The sequence below is a fragment of the Panicum virgatum genome, chromosome 7N (genome assembly GCF_016808335.1).
Source record: "Panicum virgatum strain AP13 chromosome 7N, P.virgatum_v5, whole genome shotgun sequence".
Lineage (NCBI taxonomy): Eukaryota > Viridiplantae > Streptophyta > Magnoliopsida > Poales > Poaceae > Panicum > Panicum virgatum.
The window spans coordinates 39,973,359-39,992,198 of record NC_053151.1 but is presented as its reverse complement, the minus strand read 5'-3'; the positions used below and the strand labels follow the sequence as shown (position 1 = coordinate 39,992,198).

The window sequence follows — 18,840 nt, the reverse complement described above, 5'->3', positions numbered from 1 at the left end:
GCGCCATTTTATTTGGAAAGAAATCCGAGTCCGGATCAATCCAACACAAACCTGAGATGCTAACTCACAGAATTGGCATTGAGGGAATAAAATTTTGAAGCCGTGGCATTAAGGAAATTTCAGAAAATTCTATAGGACCGAGGGAAGCCACGTTAATTTCTATGGCACCGAGGGAATTGGCTTGATAATATAAGTATTCATCAGGACCATACAACATCACCCAAACACAAGACACTAATGATCAAATGACCATAAGATCATAGACGGCAAAGAATCAGAAAGCATGTCATTGCTGTCGAGTTGTATATGGGTATGCAACAAACTCAGTGGTAAAGAATCAATACAATTAGCAACATTCATCTACACTCCCACACGGTCACACCACATGGAGAATCACTTCATGGACGCCAGCTGCTGCAGTTGAAGTTATACTGATATATGGAATCCAAAAGGGTGGACTAATTCAGAGAAGATCTTTGGCTAGCTTTCGCGGTACATCTATAGAATGGACGTCTGATGGCAGCAGGTGTTGGTCCAACTCTTCCAAATCACTGTCCCCAATAACAGATGAAGATATCGAATCCATATCATCATCTACGAAAGGAAACAGATTAAGAACAGATAAATGTCAATACAAAAGACAACAGACAATCATACAAAATGACACAGCAGGTATAAGCTAGCTAGCGCTGTTTGTGATCTCAGAATCCAAAGTGGCTTATAGAAGATAGTTGCACGATATAACCATGGAAACTGAATTCATAGAAAGCAATGATCTGTAGTGTTCTTGATTCAACCCTCTCTAAATCCCTAGGCAGACATGATCAGTGTCAGTTTACCAGCTGCTATGAAGCAAACACAGCACCCACAAAATCTGACTGATGTGCAATAAACCGAAGTCAAAAGTGAAAAGATAAAAAAGCAGTGTGACTGGGCTGATGGTCATTTTGCACATAAACAAAACGTCCAAACAGCTATATGATTACTTGCTAGTAGATTTTTATGGCCATTCGAAATATACACCAAGTAATCATGTCAAAGAGCTGTTTAAAATATAGATCAGTTGATGCATACAAGCCAGAAAAATGTAAGATTCTAGAACAAGGTGTAGCTAAAAATTGGATGCAGTTCTTAAAGAAGAAACTCAGATTACGTCAGAAATCATCATAGGTGAAATTCAGGCATCAAACTCACCAGAAAATGCAGGATGAGTAGGGACGTGTCTGACTGTAGAAACTTGGATGCTTTCTGGTAGGAGACAGTTGAAAAATGAACCTAGGATTGTCAGGGCATAAAAAAAAAATCAGCTACCTAGAGTATCAATCAAGTTAGGACAAAGATAGATTAAACTGGTGATACCAACCTACTTTTGCTAGCCGATTCACCCATCCAGGGATTGACTTCCTGGTCAAATTCTTACAGACATCATCTGTAAAATGGTTGCAATTCTTTGAAATCAAATGATACGTGTTACCATTGTACTTTCCTGCAAGATTTTCAATGAATGAGCGGAACTCTGCCCTAGACATGTCAGTTGTGCCCATCCACACGGACCTTCTATACGCGAAGCCAGGGCAGCTTTTTGGTTCCACCTCAAATACCCCACTTGTTGGGAACTCATGTGCTCCAAATCCGTACTCCATGCCATGGACTGTTCATTTGAGCAAACAGTACAATAATCTTTGAGTATAAGCCCATATAAATCAGTTGGTTAGAACAATGCAAGCTACCAAATGCAGGCTAAGACTCTAGAGTAAGTGAAAACTGAATCGTGCAACCTTACAAGCAAATGGAGCAGAGTTTCTTTAGTTTGGCAACAACCTACAATCAGGGGCTTTAGTTTTCCTACCAGGGCCCACACTACAACAAAACCTCACGAGCAACTCTGTTCCAACAATTGCCAATTCATACCTGATACACCTATCTAGCTACAAAATCCGTCCACGTTTTCTCTAGTCTTTAAATGTCCTTGGTTTTCAGAGTTTACCTGGATCGGTTGAGCACAGTTTTGCCCTAGAAGCTTCAATAGCTACCTAATCATCCATCAATGAGAGAATACTGTGTTCGCTTGGCTGTGGCTGATGGCTGGTGCTGATTTATTATGAGAGAACAGTACTGCTGACAGTGGCGGGCCCAGAGATTAAATTGAGCCTGGGCAAAGACTACAATAGCAATCTATTCCTATCCCGAGTAGAACATGGTTGCGACCATGATGAACAATTTGACCTTGCAACGAGTGCATCGGAGCCCGGGCAGGTGCCCAGGGTCGCCGGGCCCTGGGTCCGCCACTGACTGCTGGTGGCTGGTGGCTGGTGGCTGGTGGCTGGTGGCTGGTGCTGATTTAGTATGAGAAAATAGTACTGCTGGCTGGTTGGCTGACAAGCCAAGCGAACACAGCGGATGGGAAGAGAGACGGCGATGGATTGGAGAGCTAAAGTGTATCTATAAATCACTGAAAAGTACCAGTAGTAGTTGGTAACACATCGTAAATTCACAAACAAACCTAGCACGGAATTCCCTCGCCCTCTCTTCTACCCAGCCTTCTGAATTTGCTAAAGTTACTGCAATAACTACGAATCGCAGTTATCGAACAAACTCGAAACGATTACTGCATGAGAATCTACACAGCATAAAAGGCACACAGCAGCACAACAAACAAACTCGAATTCCGGCAGCCCAAGGCAAAAAGGAAGCACGAAACCTACTAAGCACCTTCGATTCCGGAGTGGAAGATGCCGAGGCCGAACCAGTAGAGGTAGTTGTTCATGGGCGTCAGGTCGTACACGTTGAGCACCACCGGCGCCCCGGCGCCGTTCTGCGCCTCCATACCCGCCGCGCGTGCCTGAGAAGCCCGGTGGCGCTACAGATCCCGCGGCATTAGCTTCCCGATCAGTGCGCGGGTTGAGCTGGATCGAAATCGAAGGGCAGGGGGGAGAGGCTTTGCTGGCTGGCCGCTTGCGGATCTTTCGCTTCGCTGCTCCGAATTTGATTTGTTTCGAAGCGAGGAAGGGAAAGAGCGCTAACCAACCGGGGAACAACTAGCACGCTCCCAGCCTTTGACCTCTGAAGATATTTTTCCGTTGGGCGCTGACGCCTGGCGGTGGCGCTGCGCCTGTTGGAGCCACCGTCGTGTGGGGCCCGCCAAATGTGGGGCCGAGGGTTCAGTGAGGCGCAAGGGTCGTGCGATTGGTGAGAGGGAACGAGGTTGCAATAGTGATGATCTGATGGACACTGCTGAGCTTTAAAAGCAGGGCTGGTGATTGATTTTCAGCCCGTTCGGATGCCCTGCTTTTCGCTGGCTGGGCTGGATGGCTGGCTGTATTTCTATAGATGAAAGTTGTTCCCACGGAGTAAGGGTAGGCCTTCCACGTCGTCTATAAAAAAAATACACCATTCGATTCTGATCGGACGATCTCTACTACATCAAAGACTTGCCTCGATTCATATTTGTATTCACACGTAAGACCAGTGGCTTCTTCAACACGCTCATGTCAGTGTTCACACATGACGCGTCTGAACTTTACACTATTCAGCGTAGAAAAAAGAGGCTTCATCCTCTTCCCGGTAATTATTACTGCTACTGTTGGCCGCCTACAACGGCTCCTTTCCCTAGCCTCCTCGAAACGGGCACAACCATTTCTAGAGCTCCTCTTTGTCTCTGCGCCTTCAGCTCGTCGCCATTGCCGCACAAGCTCATCCGCTCTTCCAAGGTTTTAAATCTTCCCGTCTATAAAAAAATACACCATTCGATTCTGATCGGACGATCTCTGCTACAGCCCGTTTAGTTCCCAAAAATTTTCACCTCGAAAAACATGTCTTTCCCTTTGGACACATATATGGAGCACTAAATGTAATTAAACAATAAAACTAATTACACAATTTGGATGTACACGTCGAGACGAATCTTTTGAGCCTAATTAGTATATGATTAGCCATAAATGCTACCGTAACCCACATGTTCAAATAATGTGGTTAAAGGCCTCAAACGATTCGCCTCGTAGTTTCCAAGCGAGTTCTGAAATTAATTTTTTAATTAGTGTTCGAAACGCCCTCCCGATATCTGGTCAAAGTGTTGACGTGTCACACAAAAAATATTTCGGGAAGGGAACTAAACGCCCCCTACATCAAAGACTTGCTGCAATTCATGTTTGTGTTCACACGTAAGGCCAGTGGCTTCTTCAACACGCTCATGTCAGTGTGCACACATGATGCGTCTGTCCTTTTCACTATTCAGCGTAGAAAAAAGAGTCTTCATCCTCCTCCCGGTAATTATTGCTGCTACTGTTGGCCGCCTACAACGGCTCCTTTCCCTAGCCACCTCGAACCCGGCACAACCATTTCTAGAGCTCCTTCGTCTCTGCGCCTTCAGCTCGTCGCCATTGCCACATAAGGCGTGCTCCAACGGTGCCCCCTATGCCTCCCCCCACCCCATATCGGGGGAGCTATAGGGGGAAATCCGATCCAACGGTTCGCCCTATAGCTCCCCTATATACGGGGGGAGTTGAAACTCCCCCCACATATAGTGTGAGTTCTAACTCCCCCTATATCTCTAATCACACCGTTTCTTCGCGATATTAATCCCGTTTGAGTCCCGTAACATGATGATAATGCGTATTATGACAGTACAAATACTGTATGATTTTTTTTTTAAATTCAAAAATGTTAAATAAATAGTTAGTTAATGAGTGATAGTATATAGGGGGAATAGATATGGGGGAATGATTGGAGAGACGGAGTTATAGGGGGAGGAATCTTTTGGAGGGAGGTAGTAAAATATAGTAAATAGTACGTTTGAGGAGAGTTGGATGGGGGAAATGGTTGGAGATAGCCCTCATCCGCTCTTCCAAGGTTTCAAATCTTCCAACTACTAACTAAAGCGCGTCTCCCTTCGCTGGAAAGGTTGAGTAGTTCTTCCATCAGAAGGTGAGTATTACTGGAAGAGATCTCAAGACATTTGCGCCCTCTGATTTCTAAACATTTCTATTAAACTCATCTTTGGTTTTCAAGGAATTTCTGTTCACCCGGCAACTGCATCTCAGACATTCGCTTTGCTCTCCCTCTCGGAAGTCACTGGTACGTGTTACATATGACTTGCCGTAGGTTTCGAAGCATTCTTTATCTCTGACCTGCGAAACTCATACATCTATCAACTCAGTAATTCTCAAACTTATTATAATGCTTCCTTCCAAATGCTTACAGAGTTCTTCGCATGATATAAAAAGATCTTGCTCTATCTACAAAAAGTTATTTGCGAGAAACTGATTTGATCCTCTTTACTGCTGAGGTACTATTCTCTTTCCCGTTCACCTCTGTCTAGCTTAATCTTAGTATGCCGTATGGGTTGCACTATATTTTGCTACATTTGTACTTCCTGTCAAACGAACTACTTCTTGGTATATGCCTTTTACGGCAAGCTCAAATTATAGTACTTAAAAGAACACTTACAAATAAGTCAAACCAATACTCTCTTATCCTAAAATTACACCTCCTGAACTGTACTCAGATGTGATACATTTAAAGTTGTTAGAATGCTTCACAATAGAGAGAATTATATAGACGAAGACTTACGTAGAGGCACACTTCAAATAAGTATTTTAGGAGCACATATTACCCATATTAATGTGCATTGAAGGTACCGTCAGAGGCGTCCTCCCTCTAATGGAAAACTAATATGTATTTAATGGGGCTGCCTCGCACCCTTCGAATTATCTCCGAATAATTATTATTTTACAAATCCAACATTAAAGAATGTGCTTACTTTTACCTTTACCTACGCGGCCTATCCTTCATATAATATCCCAATGAATACAGCACCTGCAAGTGGAGACTAAAATTGCTGGATTGTATCACTGAAATCTACCATTTTGTTTGAGTTACTTATTCCTAAGATGAGTGATCCTCATGAACACTCTGGTACGTAATCATATGACCTGCTGCAGATTATATGCGTTTAATCACACTGAATTAACTAAACGTTGTATGCATGACAGGATTTTTACAGTCGTCCAGCAATAAACGTTCCCGTTCGCAAATCCAATGTAATGTATCTACTGAAATTTCTTAAAAAGAAAGTACACAGAGTAGCTGTAAGTTAATATAAAAATATTAAGCTCCGAACTAAATGATTCACATTTGATTTGATTCTAGGTGGCTCTTCCACATATAATCCTGTTGGTTCAGATCCATATGACAATCGTAACAAACACCGGAAATATATGGCCCAAAAACGACTTGCTCATGAAGGTAATAACATTAACAAACCTTTTTAAGCTTACCTTTCAATTTAATTTCTAAGGAAAAATGGTTTATTTTCCCCTTCTATCTTCCGCCACCAAAAAAAAAAAACAGCTGCTCGAGTCGTGACCCAAGAATCAATACACTGCGGTCGGTTCCCGCAAGAATATATAGATGCTCTAAAAGGTATAGTATAATTTAAGTATGAATAGGTATTCCTATGTTTTTTTTAAAAAAAACTACACTACTTACAACAACAAATCTTTCCTTTTCTAGCATCCTATAAAGACAGGTCATATTATGGTTCGCCAGATTATGAATGCGCACATTGCCATGCTGTGTTCTGGTTCCGTGAACGGGCTATGTTCAGCTCCAGATCTCATTCTAATAAAATTGAATATCATTTATGCTGCAAACAAGGAAAGATACAAATACCAGCTTTTAGACCTAGACCAGAGCCTCTTGCTTCTTTGACTACGCATAATGGAGGTGCTAGACCCAACAAATTCATGAAGAATATACGTCAATACAACTGTTTGTTTGCTTTCACATCTATGGGTGCAAATATTGACCGATCTGTAAATGATGGAAGGGGTCCTCCGATTTTCAAAATCAATGGACAAGTTCACCATCGTATTGGTTCTTTATTGCCTCCTGATGGTAGCGCTCCAAAATTTCTACAACTTTATATCTATGATACTTCTAATGAAGTTTCCAATCGTCTAAAAGCACTACATCCAGATGATGGGTCCTTAGAAACTCTTGATCCAGCTATTATTCAGAGTCTTACTACTATGTTAGACGATCATAATCCTTTTGCTAAAAAATTTACAATGGCCCGTGATCGACTTGAGTCTAACAGTGAAGATGAATTTATCATAAGGATTATCGGTGCTCAAGAAGGAGATCCTGTTCAATATAACCTCCCTACAACCGATCATCTTGCCATGCTCATTGTTGGAGACTTTTCTTTAGATACATTCAAAAGAGATATTATAATCCAAACCAAGTCAGGACAATTGAGACATATATCATCTCTACATCCTGCTTATATGCCTTTGCAATATCCTTTACTGTTTCCTTATGGTGAACGTGGTTTTCAAGTTGGAATTCTTTACAGTGATGCCACTGAACACAGGAAAAAGAAACGCCTTACTGTAACAATGCATGAATATTATCGATATCATTTCCATTACAGGCGCAACCAGCCAAACCCTTACCTAAATTACGGCCTCTTATCAAGCCAAGCTAAGATAGATGCTCGTGCTGCCATTGATGAGAATAGGTTATGGTTTATTCTTAGGAACCAATCTCGTCTACGCATTGAGAGTCTTCAAGGTATAGCAGATGCTGTTGGAAGAGGATGTGTAGATGGAAGTGAAATAGGCAAATTAACTGTCTTGCCTGCTTCCCATACCGGAGGCCGTCGCTATATGGTCCAGAACTACCATGATGGTATGGCAATTTGCAGAGTATTTGGGCCACCAGATTTTTTCGTCACCTTCACGTGCGATGTCAATTGGCCTGAGATTTCACTTGGAATTCTAGAACATGGGCAGAAACCTTCAGATAGAGCAGACATAGTTGTACGTGTTTACAATATGAAACTTGAAGAAATGCTATCCGATATAAAGGATGGAAAAGCTTTTGGGCCTGTTGTTGCAGGTACAAAATCTGTAACCTAATACTTAAGACATAATTCGTTTCCTTAAACTACTAAAACAATATTTTGTAAATGCACACCATTCACAGTACATTATACTCAATAAACAATTTCTAATTGTTCTTATTTATGACAGTTTTACATACAGTTGAATTCCAGAAACGTGGCCTTCCTCATGCCCATATAATCTTATGGACTTTAGAGGATACAACAAATCCAAATCCATCTATGATTGACAAATTTATTAGTGCTGAAATTCCTGATCCTAAGGAAGACCCACTATTATATGTCCTTGTTGCTGAACACATGATGCATGGTCCTTGTGGAAAGGACAACCCTAAATGTCCTTGTATGAAAAACGGAAAATGTTCAAAGGGGTATCCAAAAAAATATCAAGAAGAAACCACTATTGACGAAAATGGGTTTGTTGTTTACAAACGGCCAAACAACGTCCGCTTTGTACAGAAAGGAAATGTTTGTCTTGACAATAGATGGGTAGTACCCTATAATCCATACCTTCTGAAAAAATTTCAAGCTCACATAAATGTTGAGTGGTGCAACAAGGGCATCTTTATCAAATATCTATTCAAATATGTTACAAAAGGCCCAGATTGCAGCAAAGCATATCTACAAAAAATTAGAAACGGAGAGGAAGTTCCTATTGACGAGGAAACTCAAACCAGAAATGAAGTTAAAGAGTATTTGGATTGCCGCTATATTTGTGAGCAAGATGCATGCTGGCGTGTCTTTGGTTTTGACATCCATAGACACTATCCTTCTGTCGAAAGGCTTCCTGTACATCTACCAGATGAAAATAATATCTTATACGATGAAAATGCAAACATGTCTGAAATTGTAACCAATGATTTTTTTCGCCATACAATGCTAACTGAATGGTTCGAATGTAACAAAAACAATCCTTCAGCTAGGGATTTGACATATTTGGAATTCCCAAGCAAGTGGTGTTGGATAAAGGATAAAAGAATATGGGAACCACGTCATTCTGGAAATAAAATTGGCCGTCTGTACTACGTACATCCATCCGTTGGAGAAAGGTACTATCTTAGAATGCTACTCATGACAGTTAAAGGCGCACAAAGCTATGAAGATGTTAGAACATATAACGGGCATACTTACCGCACATTTAAAGAAGCTTGTAATGCACGGGGTCTCCTAGGTAATGACCAAGAATGGTACGAAGCATTTGATGAAGCAGCTGCTTGGGCTACTTCTCCTCAGTTAAGACAATTATTCGTTACGATGCTTCTTTTCTGTGAAGTTACTGATGAGTATGCCTTCTTCGAAAAAGTCTGGAGGGTTCTTGCTGATGATATCCAGTATCGCATACGCGAAACTATTGGAAATCCATGTTTTTTCATACCAGAAAAACAACTTAAAGACCTACTACTTGATGACTTATCTACTTTGTTTGAAAAAAACGGCGGTCGTATTAAAGATCATGATCTACCTTCCAAACAAAATAATTCTGCCACAATCTGCGGCAACCGTTTAATAGAGGAAGAGCTCTCCTATAATGGTCCAGAATTGCTACTTGAAGCAGAATCAGATATGTCAAGCCTGAATGATGAGCAATTAAACGCATTTTTCAGCATCACTGAATGTGTGCTCAATGATAAGCCTGGTTTTTTTTCTTGTCTGGATATGGGGGAACCGGAAAAACTTACCTATGGAATGTTATAGTAAAGTACATAAGAGCTCATCAAAAGATTGTCCTAACTGTTGCTTCTTCCGGCGTTGCTTCCTTATTGCTGCCCGGGGGTCGTACAGCGCACTCGAGATTTAGAATACCCTGTGATTTAGATGAAGGAACTGTTTGTGACATCAAGAGGGGTTCAATGCTAGCCGAATTAATTGAGAAGACATCGCTTGTGATTTGGGATGAGGCTCTAATGACACATCGTATGGCCCTAGAAAGTCTAGATAGGTCATTTCGAGACCTTCTTTCTGCCCATTCAGAGGAGGCAAAAAATATACCATTCGGTGGGAAAGTGGTTGTTTTAGGTGGTGACCCGCGCCAAATACTTCCTGTTATAGAAGGTGGCAGTAGAGAACAAATAGTTAATGCAGCTATTATAAATTCTCCTTTATGGTCATCTGTGACTTTCCTGGAACTACACACTAATATGCGCCTAAAATCGCCAGACCTAGACAAAACAACACTCGAAGAGTTATCTTCTTTCAGTAAATGGATTCTTGATATAGGTGAAGGTAAAATTGAGGCTCATGCTAAAGAAGGTGAAGTTGAGAAAACATGGATTCGAATTCCAGAAGACCTACTCCTCAAGCCATGTGATGAACCGATAACCTCAATTATTAATTTTGTTTATGCTGACTTACCTACAAGATATCTTGATGCTTCCTATTTGAAAGGGCGCGCAATACTCACACCAACTAATGAGTTAGTCGATGAACTTAATAGGCATATTGTAAGCCTGCTACCAGGGAAGGAAAGGCAATATCTTAGTTGCGACAAAATTGTTAAAGCCCCAGGATTTCATGATTCATTTGATTTGTTATACCCAGTTGAATTTCTGAATTCCTTAAATGGAAATAATTTTCCAACCCATGAACTGACACTAAAAGAAGGTGTACCTATAATGCTTCTTCGAAATTTGAAACAATCTATAGGTCTCTGTAATGGAACTCGGCTTGTCATAACAGGCTTGGGCAGTAAAGTAATCCAAGCTAACATACTCACAGGCACACATGCTGGTCACACAGTGCTAATACCAAGGATTAGTCTAATATTGAAGAATACAAAGTTACCTTTTGTTATGGAGAGGCGGCAGTTCCCTATAAAAATATGCTTTGCAATGACAATAAATAAGAGCCAAGGTCAAACACTGGACACTGTCGGTATCTATCTTAAAAAACCTGTGTTCAGTCACGGGCAACTATATGTAGCTGTTTCGAGAGTCACATCAAAGAACGGACTTAAGATACTTATTGAGGATGATGATGGTCACATCAGTGATACAACTAAAAATGTCGTCTATAATGAAGTCTTCACTTCAATCAGTTCCAAATGAACATTCTGACAGCTTGTATTGCCAGCTTAATAATCAGTTATTTGCTGCCGAAACAGAGGAAAACATATTAAACAAAAGAAACAAAGGTGACGTTCTAAACAATTATTAATTTGTCAATTTCCCATTGTTTCCTTCTTACATTCTTAATTACATGTTACTAGCAGCAACAGCTTCTAGATCTTATTTTCCCCTTCAAGCACTACCATTACACTTGAATTTGCATCTAAACTTTCATTGTCTAATATGCAGGACAAAATGTCTTACAGCCCATTGGTTTCACTAACCCCAAAAGATCGGCTGAAAACAATTTTTGTCCGTGTCATACGCAAATGGGAATTTAGAGGCATAAATGATGATGGTCCCCTGCAGCATATAGACCTCATTCTAGCAGACACTCAGGTTATTCCTATAATCTTATTTGCTGATTTGCCACTTAATACTTCAAATAATTTATGTACCTGTGCCTACATTTTTTTTTGACTAAACAAACATCACCAGGGAAGCGCCATTTATGCTGAGATACCACCTACTGAAGCTGAAAAACATGGTCGTATCATACAACCTTGTCAAAATTATATCATGAGCAGGTTCAGAATATGCAATGCCAAAGACTATTACAAATCTGTTCAAGCTCCCTACATGCTTGAATTAACCTGCCATACACGTGTATCACACACTGAAGAGCCTGGTTCATTTCCCAATTATGTATACAACTTGACACCATTTTCTGAACTGCAACAATTCGTTGGTGACAGAAAGAAATTTCACGGTAAGTTGTAAATACGCCTTAAATGAAAGTAGTCTTGGATTTAATAACTCTTGAGCTATAGTGAATCATGTTAAATTGGTCTTTTTTATAGATGTACTCGGAATACTGATTGAGGCCGCTGAACCTGAATGGATATCTTTCTCCAATCAACCTAAACCAAACCTTCGTAGAAATATTTTGCTGCGAGATGCCACGTAAGTCTCTGCTACTCATATCTTTGTATAAACACCAACACAATTCTTTGCTGCATTCATAATTTCCATTCCATCTACTACACTTAGAAATATTTTTTTCTGACAGCGGTAATGAGGTACGAGTTTCTCTATGGGGCCAAAAAGCTTCCGCATTTAACATTGACAATTTAAACGACTCAAGTGGACCTTCACCAACCACAGTTCTGTTAACTGGCTGCCTGGTGAAAACATTCCAAGGTATGCTTGTCATTCATGTTCACATTGCCTACTCTACAGAACTCAAAAGTCTTACCTCCAGCTGCATTTCAACAAATAAAAGTGTGGCTTATTTCTGCTTTAGGCCAACTTTATCTGAGCGGCCACTCTGCTTGTCACTGGTATATAAATCCTGAAATTCCCGAATCTGAGACTCTGCTCCAAAGGTGCGATTACATTAATGCCTGTTTAATAGATATTTATTTTGCCCGAAAACATGTGAATGCTCGTCAGTATTGGAATGACAATAGAAATAAATATGCAGTGTCGGGAGCCAAAATATTACAGTTCGAAAGACAGGAACGCCTCTGGAGGATCTTCCAGTTCCTCAGACTCAACAGAACAAAGAACACCTAACTCTTAGGGAGATGCAAGATATTGATCCTTATGAATTCCCAGTAAGTAGCAACATCTTTTTTGTTTTAAAAAACAATCATGCTATGCCGCTGGTGTTATATAAAAATAATCGCATTTGTACATTCTGTCACTTTGGTCTTATGCAGGAAAAAGGTTGTATGTGTACCGTTACTATAACTCGCTTGATAGACGCCTCAACATGGTGGTTCCCTTCATGCAATTTCTGCAACAAGTCATGTAAGCAAGAAGGTTGTGATTTCATCTGTTATGAATGTGGGACTACTAATAAATTTTCTTACAAGTAAGTAGCCACCCCTTTACATTATACCACCATTAAGTTCATCTAATAACGAAATCTTATATGGCTGTGCTTTTCTTATACTTTCAAAAAAGGTACAAGCTAAACTTTATAACCAGTGACGGTACAGAAGAAGCTGAAATGATATGTTTTGGTGAGATCGGCCGTCGGATTGTAGGAAAGCCAGTCGAAACAGTTATGCGCACCCCAAAAGGAAATGATTTACTACCTCTAGATGTCGCCAGCATTGTCTCTTCCAAATTCACATTTACTGTATTAATGACTGAAAAGAGCTATCGGGTGCCGAAGAAAAGTTATCGAATAACTTCAATTGTTACCGCCTATGGAAAGCAAAAGATCACACCAAGCCTCTCTCAGAATGCTCCACAATCATCTCAGGACATAGGAACATCTGATAAAGAAATTGCCAAAGTAGAAACTATCTCTGCAGCAAGTTGTCCTTCAAGCAGTCAGCTGTATGGTCTCCTTACTCCCACAAAGACGCTCCCTATACAATCCATGCACTTACAGACACCAGAAAAAAGTGTCCTACTATCTTCCAAGGATGCTGATGTACAAGTTGTAGAGTACGTCTCATATACTACTTCATTAATTCTTATGCCGTAAATTTCTTGCCACTAATTAGTTTGTACCACTGCTGCCATCTAATTTTTTATCCCTGCACATAGGGATGCTGAAGCAACAAATAAATCTGCAAAAGAACGTCTGTACACGTCTGTTATGGAGGCAGAAAAGGTAAGAAAATCCTCGCCTTGAACATTGTAATGCCTATCAGTTCTTTATAACCCATGTATCATGGCCATGATATTTACATTTCTATCATTTGTAGTCCAAAGTTCCAAATAAGTCGTCAGACAAAGACATGCCTGATATACCAACTGAACTTGCCAAAAATGATGCCGCCATTCCAAGTCTATCTACAAAGTGAGCATGCTCTTTTCCAAAGCAAACCATCCAAGTTTATTATTCATATATCCATCGATTGCATTTCTTCTTCTCTGCTAAAATTATTTAAACATTTAGGATGGCTGAAAAACAAGAGCCAATCAATCAGGAAAAGACAATTTATGGCAAAGGAACAAAATCCAGCAAGAAATGATGACTGCTGAGGTATTAAATTAAGCCCTCATGTTTTTTCGAAACCAACCCGCAGTCCGCGGTTAAAAAATCGCTCCCCCCTCTCATCCCGTTTCACGGTGGAAAAAAAATATCTCTTCCTGCGCCCTCCTCCCTCCTCGCTCGGCGGTGCTGGCGGAGTCCTCCACGGGGCCACGGCGGCGGCGGCCATGGCGCGTCCGCTGCTCCTTCCCCTTCTCCTCCGCCGCCCGGACGACTCCTCAACAACATTTCTTATCATTCTACAAATTGAATTTGTACTTATATTATTTTCTCTCTAAATGCAGCCTTTTGTCAACCTGCTCAGCTACATCAGCCTACAAGGATGCTGCTCACAAAACAGCTCAAACTATCTGATGAAACGTTGTTTACTATAACAACTGAACTTGAGCTGGGTTGCAATAACTGTCTGCATCACTTATGAAGTATGCAAACGACTATTAGAACTACTATTAATATGTATGTGCTGTCCAGTAATAGATATCAGTAGCTATGTCTGTATGCTCAAGAACTCTATAACTATGCTGCCTAAGTCTATGTATCTTGAACATTTATCCTCTGCGTGAGAAATCTTAGCTTGTGTTCCAATCAAAAATGTCTTGCAACACAAATCCTTTGTGGGAAAAAAAATGGATATGCCTAAGTCTACATAAACAACCAAAAAATTGTTTAAAAAGATATCGAACGTAGTATATATTTACAATTCATGCCCATTTGCTTGGCAAGCCCAATACATAGCACCTCCGTGGGCCGTTTACCAAGTCATACTGTGCATAAAAAAAATAACTCTACCGCCTATTGATTATTGTGGGTATAAACAAAAAACTAACATAAATTTTACAATATCGTTCATCACACTTCCCCGCCAAAAAGAAAATCTGTTTAACAATCTGTTCTATTTCTCTTCTTTTCGATAAAATCGAACACTGTTCATAAGTACAGATCAGGCCCATTCTCTTGCTAAGCCCAATATGTAGCACCTCGGTGGGCCGTTCACCAAAACAGACTCCAAATATATTAATAAAAAAACTCTACCAACTATTGATTATTGTGGGTACAACAACCAATTTAAAAACACAAATATATACGGCTGATATAACATCTACTAAACAAAAAGTTACACAACGTTTACAGGCTCGCACGCGATAGCGCGCGTCAAGCACTAAGTAAACAATACAGTTTCTTCCTTCTTCCTCTCGTTCTTTCTAGGCGCTACAGTAAATCCAGGCGACGCGAGAGGGAGAGAGGCGATTCTCATTTTCCTCTGCCGATTCGTCGCCTCCCTCGTCTCTGCCGCCCTTGCTGGCGTCGGAGAAGGAGGGGGTTCGATTGAATCGGCGGCGGATCCGTTTTTCCTTTGTGTATATTAGCCATACAGTAGGGTAGTTTTCTGGTGGTGCTGTGAGGATGACCGCCGGTTCTTTTGTCCGATGGAGTGGAGCTGATGGAGGTGGTGTCGTTAGATCCGGTGACATCGGTGAATCTGATGCTTTCTTTTTGGGTGCTGCTCCACGGAAAATAAGTTCCCTCCTCGGTGGTGCTGGCAAGGTTAGCGTCTTCGTCGATCTTTGCTTGAATCTGCCCTGGAGGTGGGTGTGTCTCTCCCTGTGTTGCTGCGGCTCCCGCGTGCGACGCCGGAGGTGGGCAGAGGTCGACGCCAGATCGTTCGTTGGCGTGGGCGTCTTCTGCATCTTTGGTGGTTTCCCCGTTACCGTGAGCAGCAGCAACATCAGGTTTGGTTCCTTCCTTGCCTTCGTCGTCGTCGGCAATAGCTCTGGAAGGTATGTTTACCAGCTCGATGAGATGCTGGGTTGGTCTTTGGTTACCACTTTTTCTGGTGGTTTTGGTCCCCCTCGGGGTTTGTCGTCGTCACACATCCGGTGTGCTGGGGACTCTGGTACTTGCGGCGTCAGATTCCTCAGTATTCCTCGGTATTCGATGATGTTATCCAACCGGCTCGTTCAGCTAAAAAAAGCAAGTCGATAGCAACAAAAAATTGTGTGGCTTCGCCGGAGAGGTGGTCGGTTTCAGGTAGCGTCATCCGGCTGCCGGTGGCGAGAAAGACCGGGAGTTTACAAGAACTGGGCTGTAATTTTCTTTTCTTTCAAAGGTGTTCTTGTATGTTTTGGGATGTAACCACCAAAAACTTTATATGAAATATAAATCCGGTTTTTTTTAAATAAAGATTTTTACTGTTTGTGCTGATAACGGCTCGTTCGCTAGTTTAACGGTAGGTCTGCTGGTTTGAACACGCTAGCTGGCCTTATGCCCCCAGCCGTTCGGCTGCACATGAACTTCCGAACAGCTGGGCTGCCCAACCGAACGGGGCCTTTGTGGTGGGGCGCCACAAAGTGGGCGTGAGCCCGGCGTTGGGCCGAACTGACGTGCGGGCCCGTGTGGAAAGAGGCACGACCACGCTTTGACTTTTTCTCGTCAACGTCGAAGCTTCGCACGCTGGGAGCCTGGACCATCAACAGGATCCTGAACTGCAGGTGTGCACTTGGGAATTCTGGATTTGAGCATTTTGACGCGGAGCTGCCCAAGATGGCACGTAAACTGGACTGAATAGAACACCATGTGCTCTGTTCAGCTGACTTGTCAGCTAGCTAGTAGTATTTTTTTTCACAATAAATCAACATTAGCTACCAAACAGTAGCTAGTCAGCAGTACTTTTTTCTGACAACAATTCAATATCAACTACCAGCAATAGTCCACAGCCAGCCGAACACAGCACATGAAGGTTGTATGGCGATAACTAGTTCACAATTCGCGGATCCACTAGTCGAAGAAGAATGCCGGCCAAATGGCCGCTGCAAACCTGCAGTGTGCTTGCGCACATGGATTTGATTTAGCACATATTCACTGTTCACATTCTCCCCCACAAAGCTAAACCTTCTCACAGCAACCGGCGACCACAAATTCACAACGTATCAAATGACAGCATGATCTCGTAACATTTCATTATTTCAACCAAACAAATCCAACAGTATCTCAATACTGTATAAGATAGACGACATGTAGACAAGCAGCTCGCGTAATGCGACGCAGGAAGACCCAGTGGCCCACGAACGATGACACGGCCACACGGGTCTCTACAGATTCAGGAGCCTGGCAATGGCCTCGTCCTGCCTGACGGCGTCGCCGGAGGTGAAGTCGGACAGATGGAAGCAGTGCCCCTGCCCGGCCGCCTCGACGACCTCCAGCTCCCCGGCCCACCCGCTCGCCCGGAGGCCCTCGCAGTACGCGCGGCCGCGGTCGCGGAGCACGTCCTCCTCCGCGAGGCACACGAGCACGCGCCCGCACGCCAGCCCGCCCAGCGCCGGCGCGCCAACCGCGAGCGGGTTGATCCACGGGTCGTCGAGGCCGGTGGTCGCCGGGGACACGACGCGCCACATCCTCGCCAAGTTGTCGGCCATGGCGGGGTTGCTCTCCTCGGAGGGCACCTTGGCGTCGCTCAGGAAGTAGGGGTGGACCAGGACGACGCCGCTGATCCGGGCGCCCCCGGGGAGCCCCTCGGCGCCGCCGCGCATGGCCATGTGGTGCGCGATGTTGGCACCGGCGCTCTCGCCGGCGAGGGACAGCCGGGAGAAGTCCGCGTGGTCGGCGAGCCAGGCCTCCTCGCCGGCGCCGGAGGCGTGGGAGGCGACCCAGCCGAGCGCCCGCCACGAGTCCTCGTACGCGGCGGGGATGGGGTGCTCGGGCGCGAGGCGGTACTCCACGGAGACGACGACGGCCCGGGCGCGCGCCGCGAGGGAGTTGAGGTACCCGTGGATGATGGCGTTGAAGGCGCTCAAGAGGCAGAAGCCGCCACCGTGGAAGTAGACCAGGACGGGGAGCCTGCCTCCGCTGTCCTTGGCTGCCGGCGGGAGGTAGAGGCGGACGGCGACGTCTGGGGAGATGGCGCGGTCTTTGGACGCGACCCCGGTGCCGGCGTCGATGGAAGCCGGGAAGGGGTCGGAGCCGCAGTAGCGCTCGACGCGCCCGCTCCTGAAAATACGGATGCGGTGCGCGGCCTCGAAGACGACCCCGTCGTCTGAGGCACCGGAAGCGGCCATGGATGGCTGGAGGTGAGGTTTCCGCGCGCTGGTCTCACCTCCTGCACCTGCGCTGCGTGCGGTGGGGTGGTCAGAGAAGAAAGAAGGAAGGCGTCGACGGATATGAGCGGATTTGATTTGCTTTTAGTACGTTTTTCGTGGTTTCGGGTGGGTTAGTTGGCGTGTAGCCCATTGAGCGTGTACATCACTGTTTATTAATTTTGATGATGGCAAACGTGAGTTTCTTTTCAATGTACTCAGATAATTTATTCATGAACAAGTTTGTGCTGATAGTGCAGAAAGGGAGTTAGGTGGATTCAGCAGGCACACGTCAAATGGCTTCCATGTAACAGTTACATGGCTCATAGCTACTGTTTTTTTTCCCCATGATGCTGAACTGTGTCTGTGATGGAAGAAATGCGACATGCTATGCTCAAATGGACATGGGTGATTTGGATTCACCGGAAATTTGAACATTTCCTTCACGAACCGCGGAGGAAAGTCTAGCGCCAGGATAGTGGTACACTGGTAGTCTGCTGGTACATCAAATGCCACTTTCATATGAACTACAATGTTAGGTTCAATTCCCCGTCCTATCTTTTCCCCCATGATTGTGCACTGCTATGTGGGTCCTACGTCTAAAATAGATTCGGGGATAATGCTAACAGTGTGGCAGCACAAATCCAAAATAGATTAGGGCTTTATTCCTTTTTTTTCTTGTTCAAATGTTTGAATTCTTTTTGTTTGACAAGGCCAGAGAAAGATTTAAATTCCAGGTATCGGGTGACCTACAGTGAAGTTATTGACGAAGAAGACGTGCAGCCAATATTAGTTTAAACGTTAATCGGT

At 43.3% G+C, this 18,840-nt stretch overlaps 3 protein-coding genes and 1 long non-coding RNA gene across 7 annotated transcripts; 2 read left to right on the top strand and 2 right to left on the bottom strand.

Moving 5' to 3' along the window:
• Window positions 1–229: 229 nt before the first annotated feature.
• Window positions 230–3,081, bottom strand: LOC120682275 (deSI-like protein At4g17486). Of its 2 annotated transcripts, none has more exons than XM_039964096.1 (4): window positions 2,713–3,081; window positions 1,364–1,651; window positions 1,195–1,275; window positions 230–594 (listed from the first exon to the last, which is right to left on the bottom strand). In XM_039964096.1, the coding sequence occupies exons 1-4, from the start codon at window positions 2,825–2,827 to the stop codon at window positions 464–466; spliced, it is 615 nt and encodes a 204-aa protein (XP_039820030.1). In that variant the 5' UTR covers window positions 2,828–3,081; the 3' UTR covers window positions 230–463. The 2 variants fall into 2 exon arrangements, with proteins under 2 accessions (XP_039820030.1, XP_039820031.1); XM_039964097.1 differs by having other exon boundaries at window positions 1,368–1,651; window positions 2,713–3,060.
• A 1,749-nt stretch (window positions 3,082–4,830) lies between these two features.
• On the top strand, window positions 4,831–11,707 carry LOC120683754. 3 transcript variants are annotated; one of them, XR_005678910.1, is made up of 5 exons: window positions 4,831–4,923; window positions 5,008–5,073; window positions 5,200–5,284; window positions 11,214–11,346; window positions 11,446–11,707. It is a non-coding gene; the product is annotated as an uncharacterized LOC120683754 (long non-coding RNA). The 3 variants fall into 3 exon arrangements; XR_005678908.1 differs by having other exon boundaries at window positions 11,197–11,346; XR_005678909.1 differs by lacking the exons at window positions 11,214–11,346; window positions 11,446–11,707 and adding exons at window positions 5,991–6,038; window positions 6,148–6,225.
• A 410-nt stretch (window positions 11,708–12,117) lies between these two features.
• LOC120683753 lies at window positions 12,118–14,516 on the top strand. The gene is made up of 9 exons (XM_039965832.1): window positions 12,118–12,147; window positions 12,251–12,332; window positions 12,431–12,563; window positions 12,669–12,823; window positions 12,916–13,407; window positions 13,510–13,576; window positions 13,671–13,765; window positions 13,865–13,951; window positions 14,245–14,516. Exons 3-8 carry the CDS (start codon window positions 12,534–12,536, stop codon window positions 13,938–13,940), a joined length of 915 nt encoding a protein of 304 aa, XP_039821766.1. The 5' UTR covers window positions 12,118–12,147; window positions 12,251–12,332; window positions 12,431–12,533; the 3' UTR covers window positions 13,941–13,951; window positions 14,245–14,516.
• A 2,366-nt stretch (window positions 14,517–16,882) lies between these two features.
• LOC120680745 (tuliposide A-converting enzyme 1, chloroplastic-like) lies at window positions 16,883–18,116 on the bottom strand. Its single transcript, XM_039962273.1, has one exon. The coding sequence runs from the start codon at window positions 18,010–18,012 to the stop codon at window positions 17,050–17,052; it is 963 nt and encodes a 320-aa protein (XP_039818207.1). The 5' UTR covers window positions 18,013–18,116; the 3' UTR covers window positions 16,883–17,049.
• Window positions 18,117–18,840: the final 724 nt, after the last annotated feature.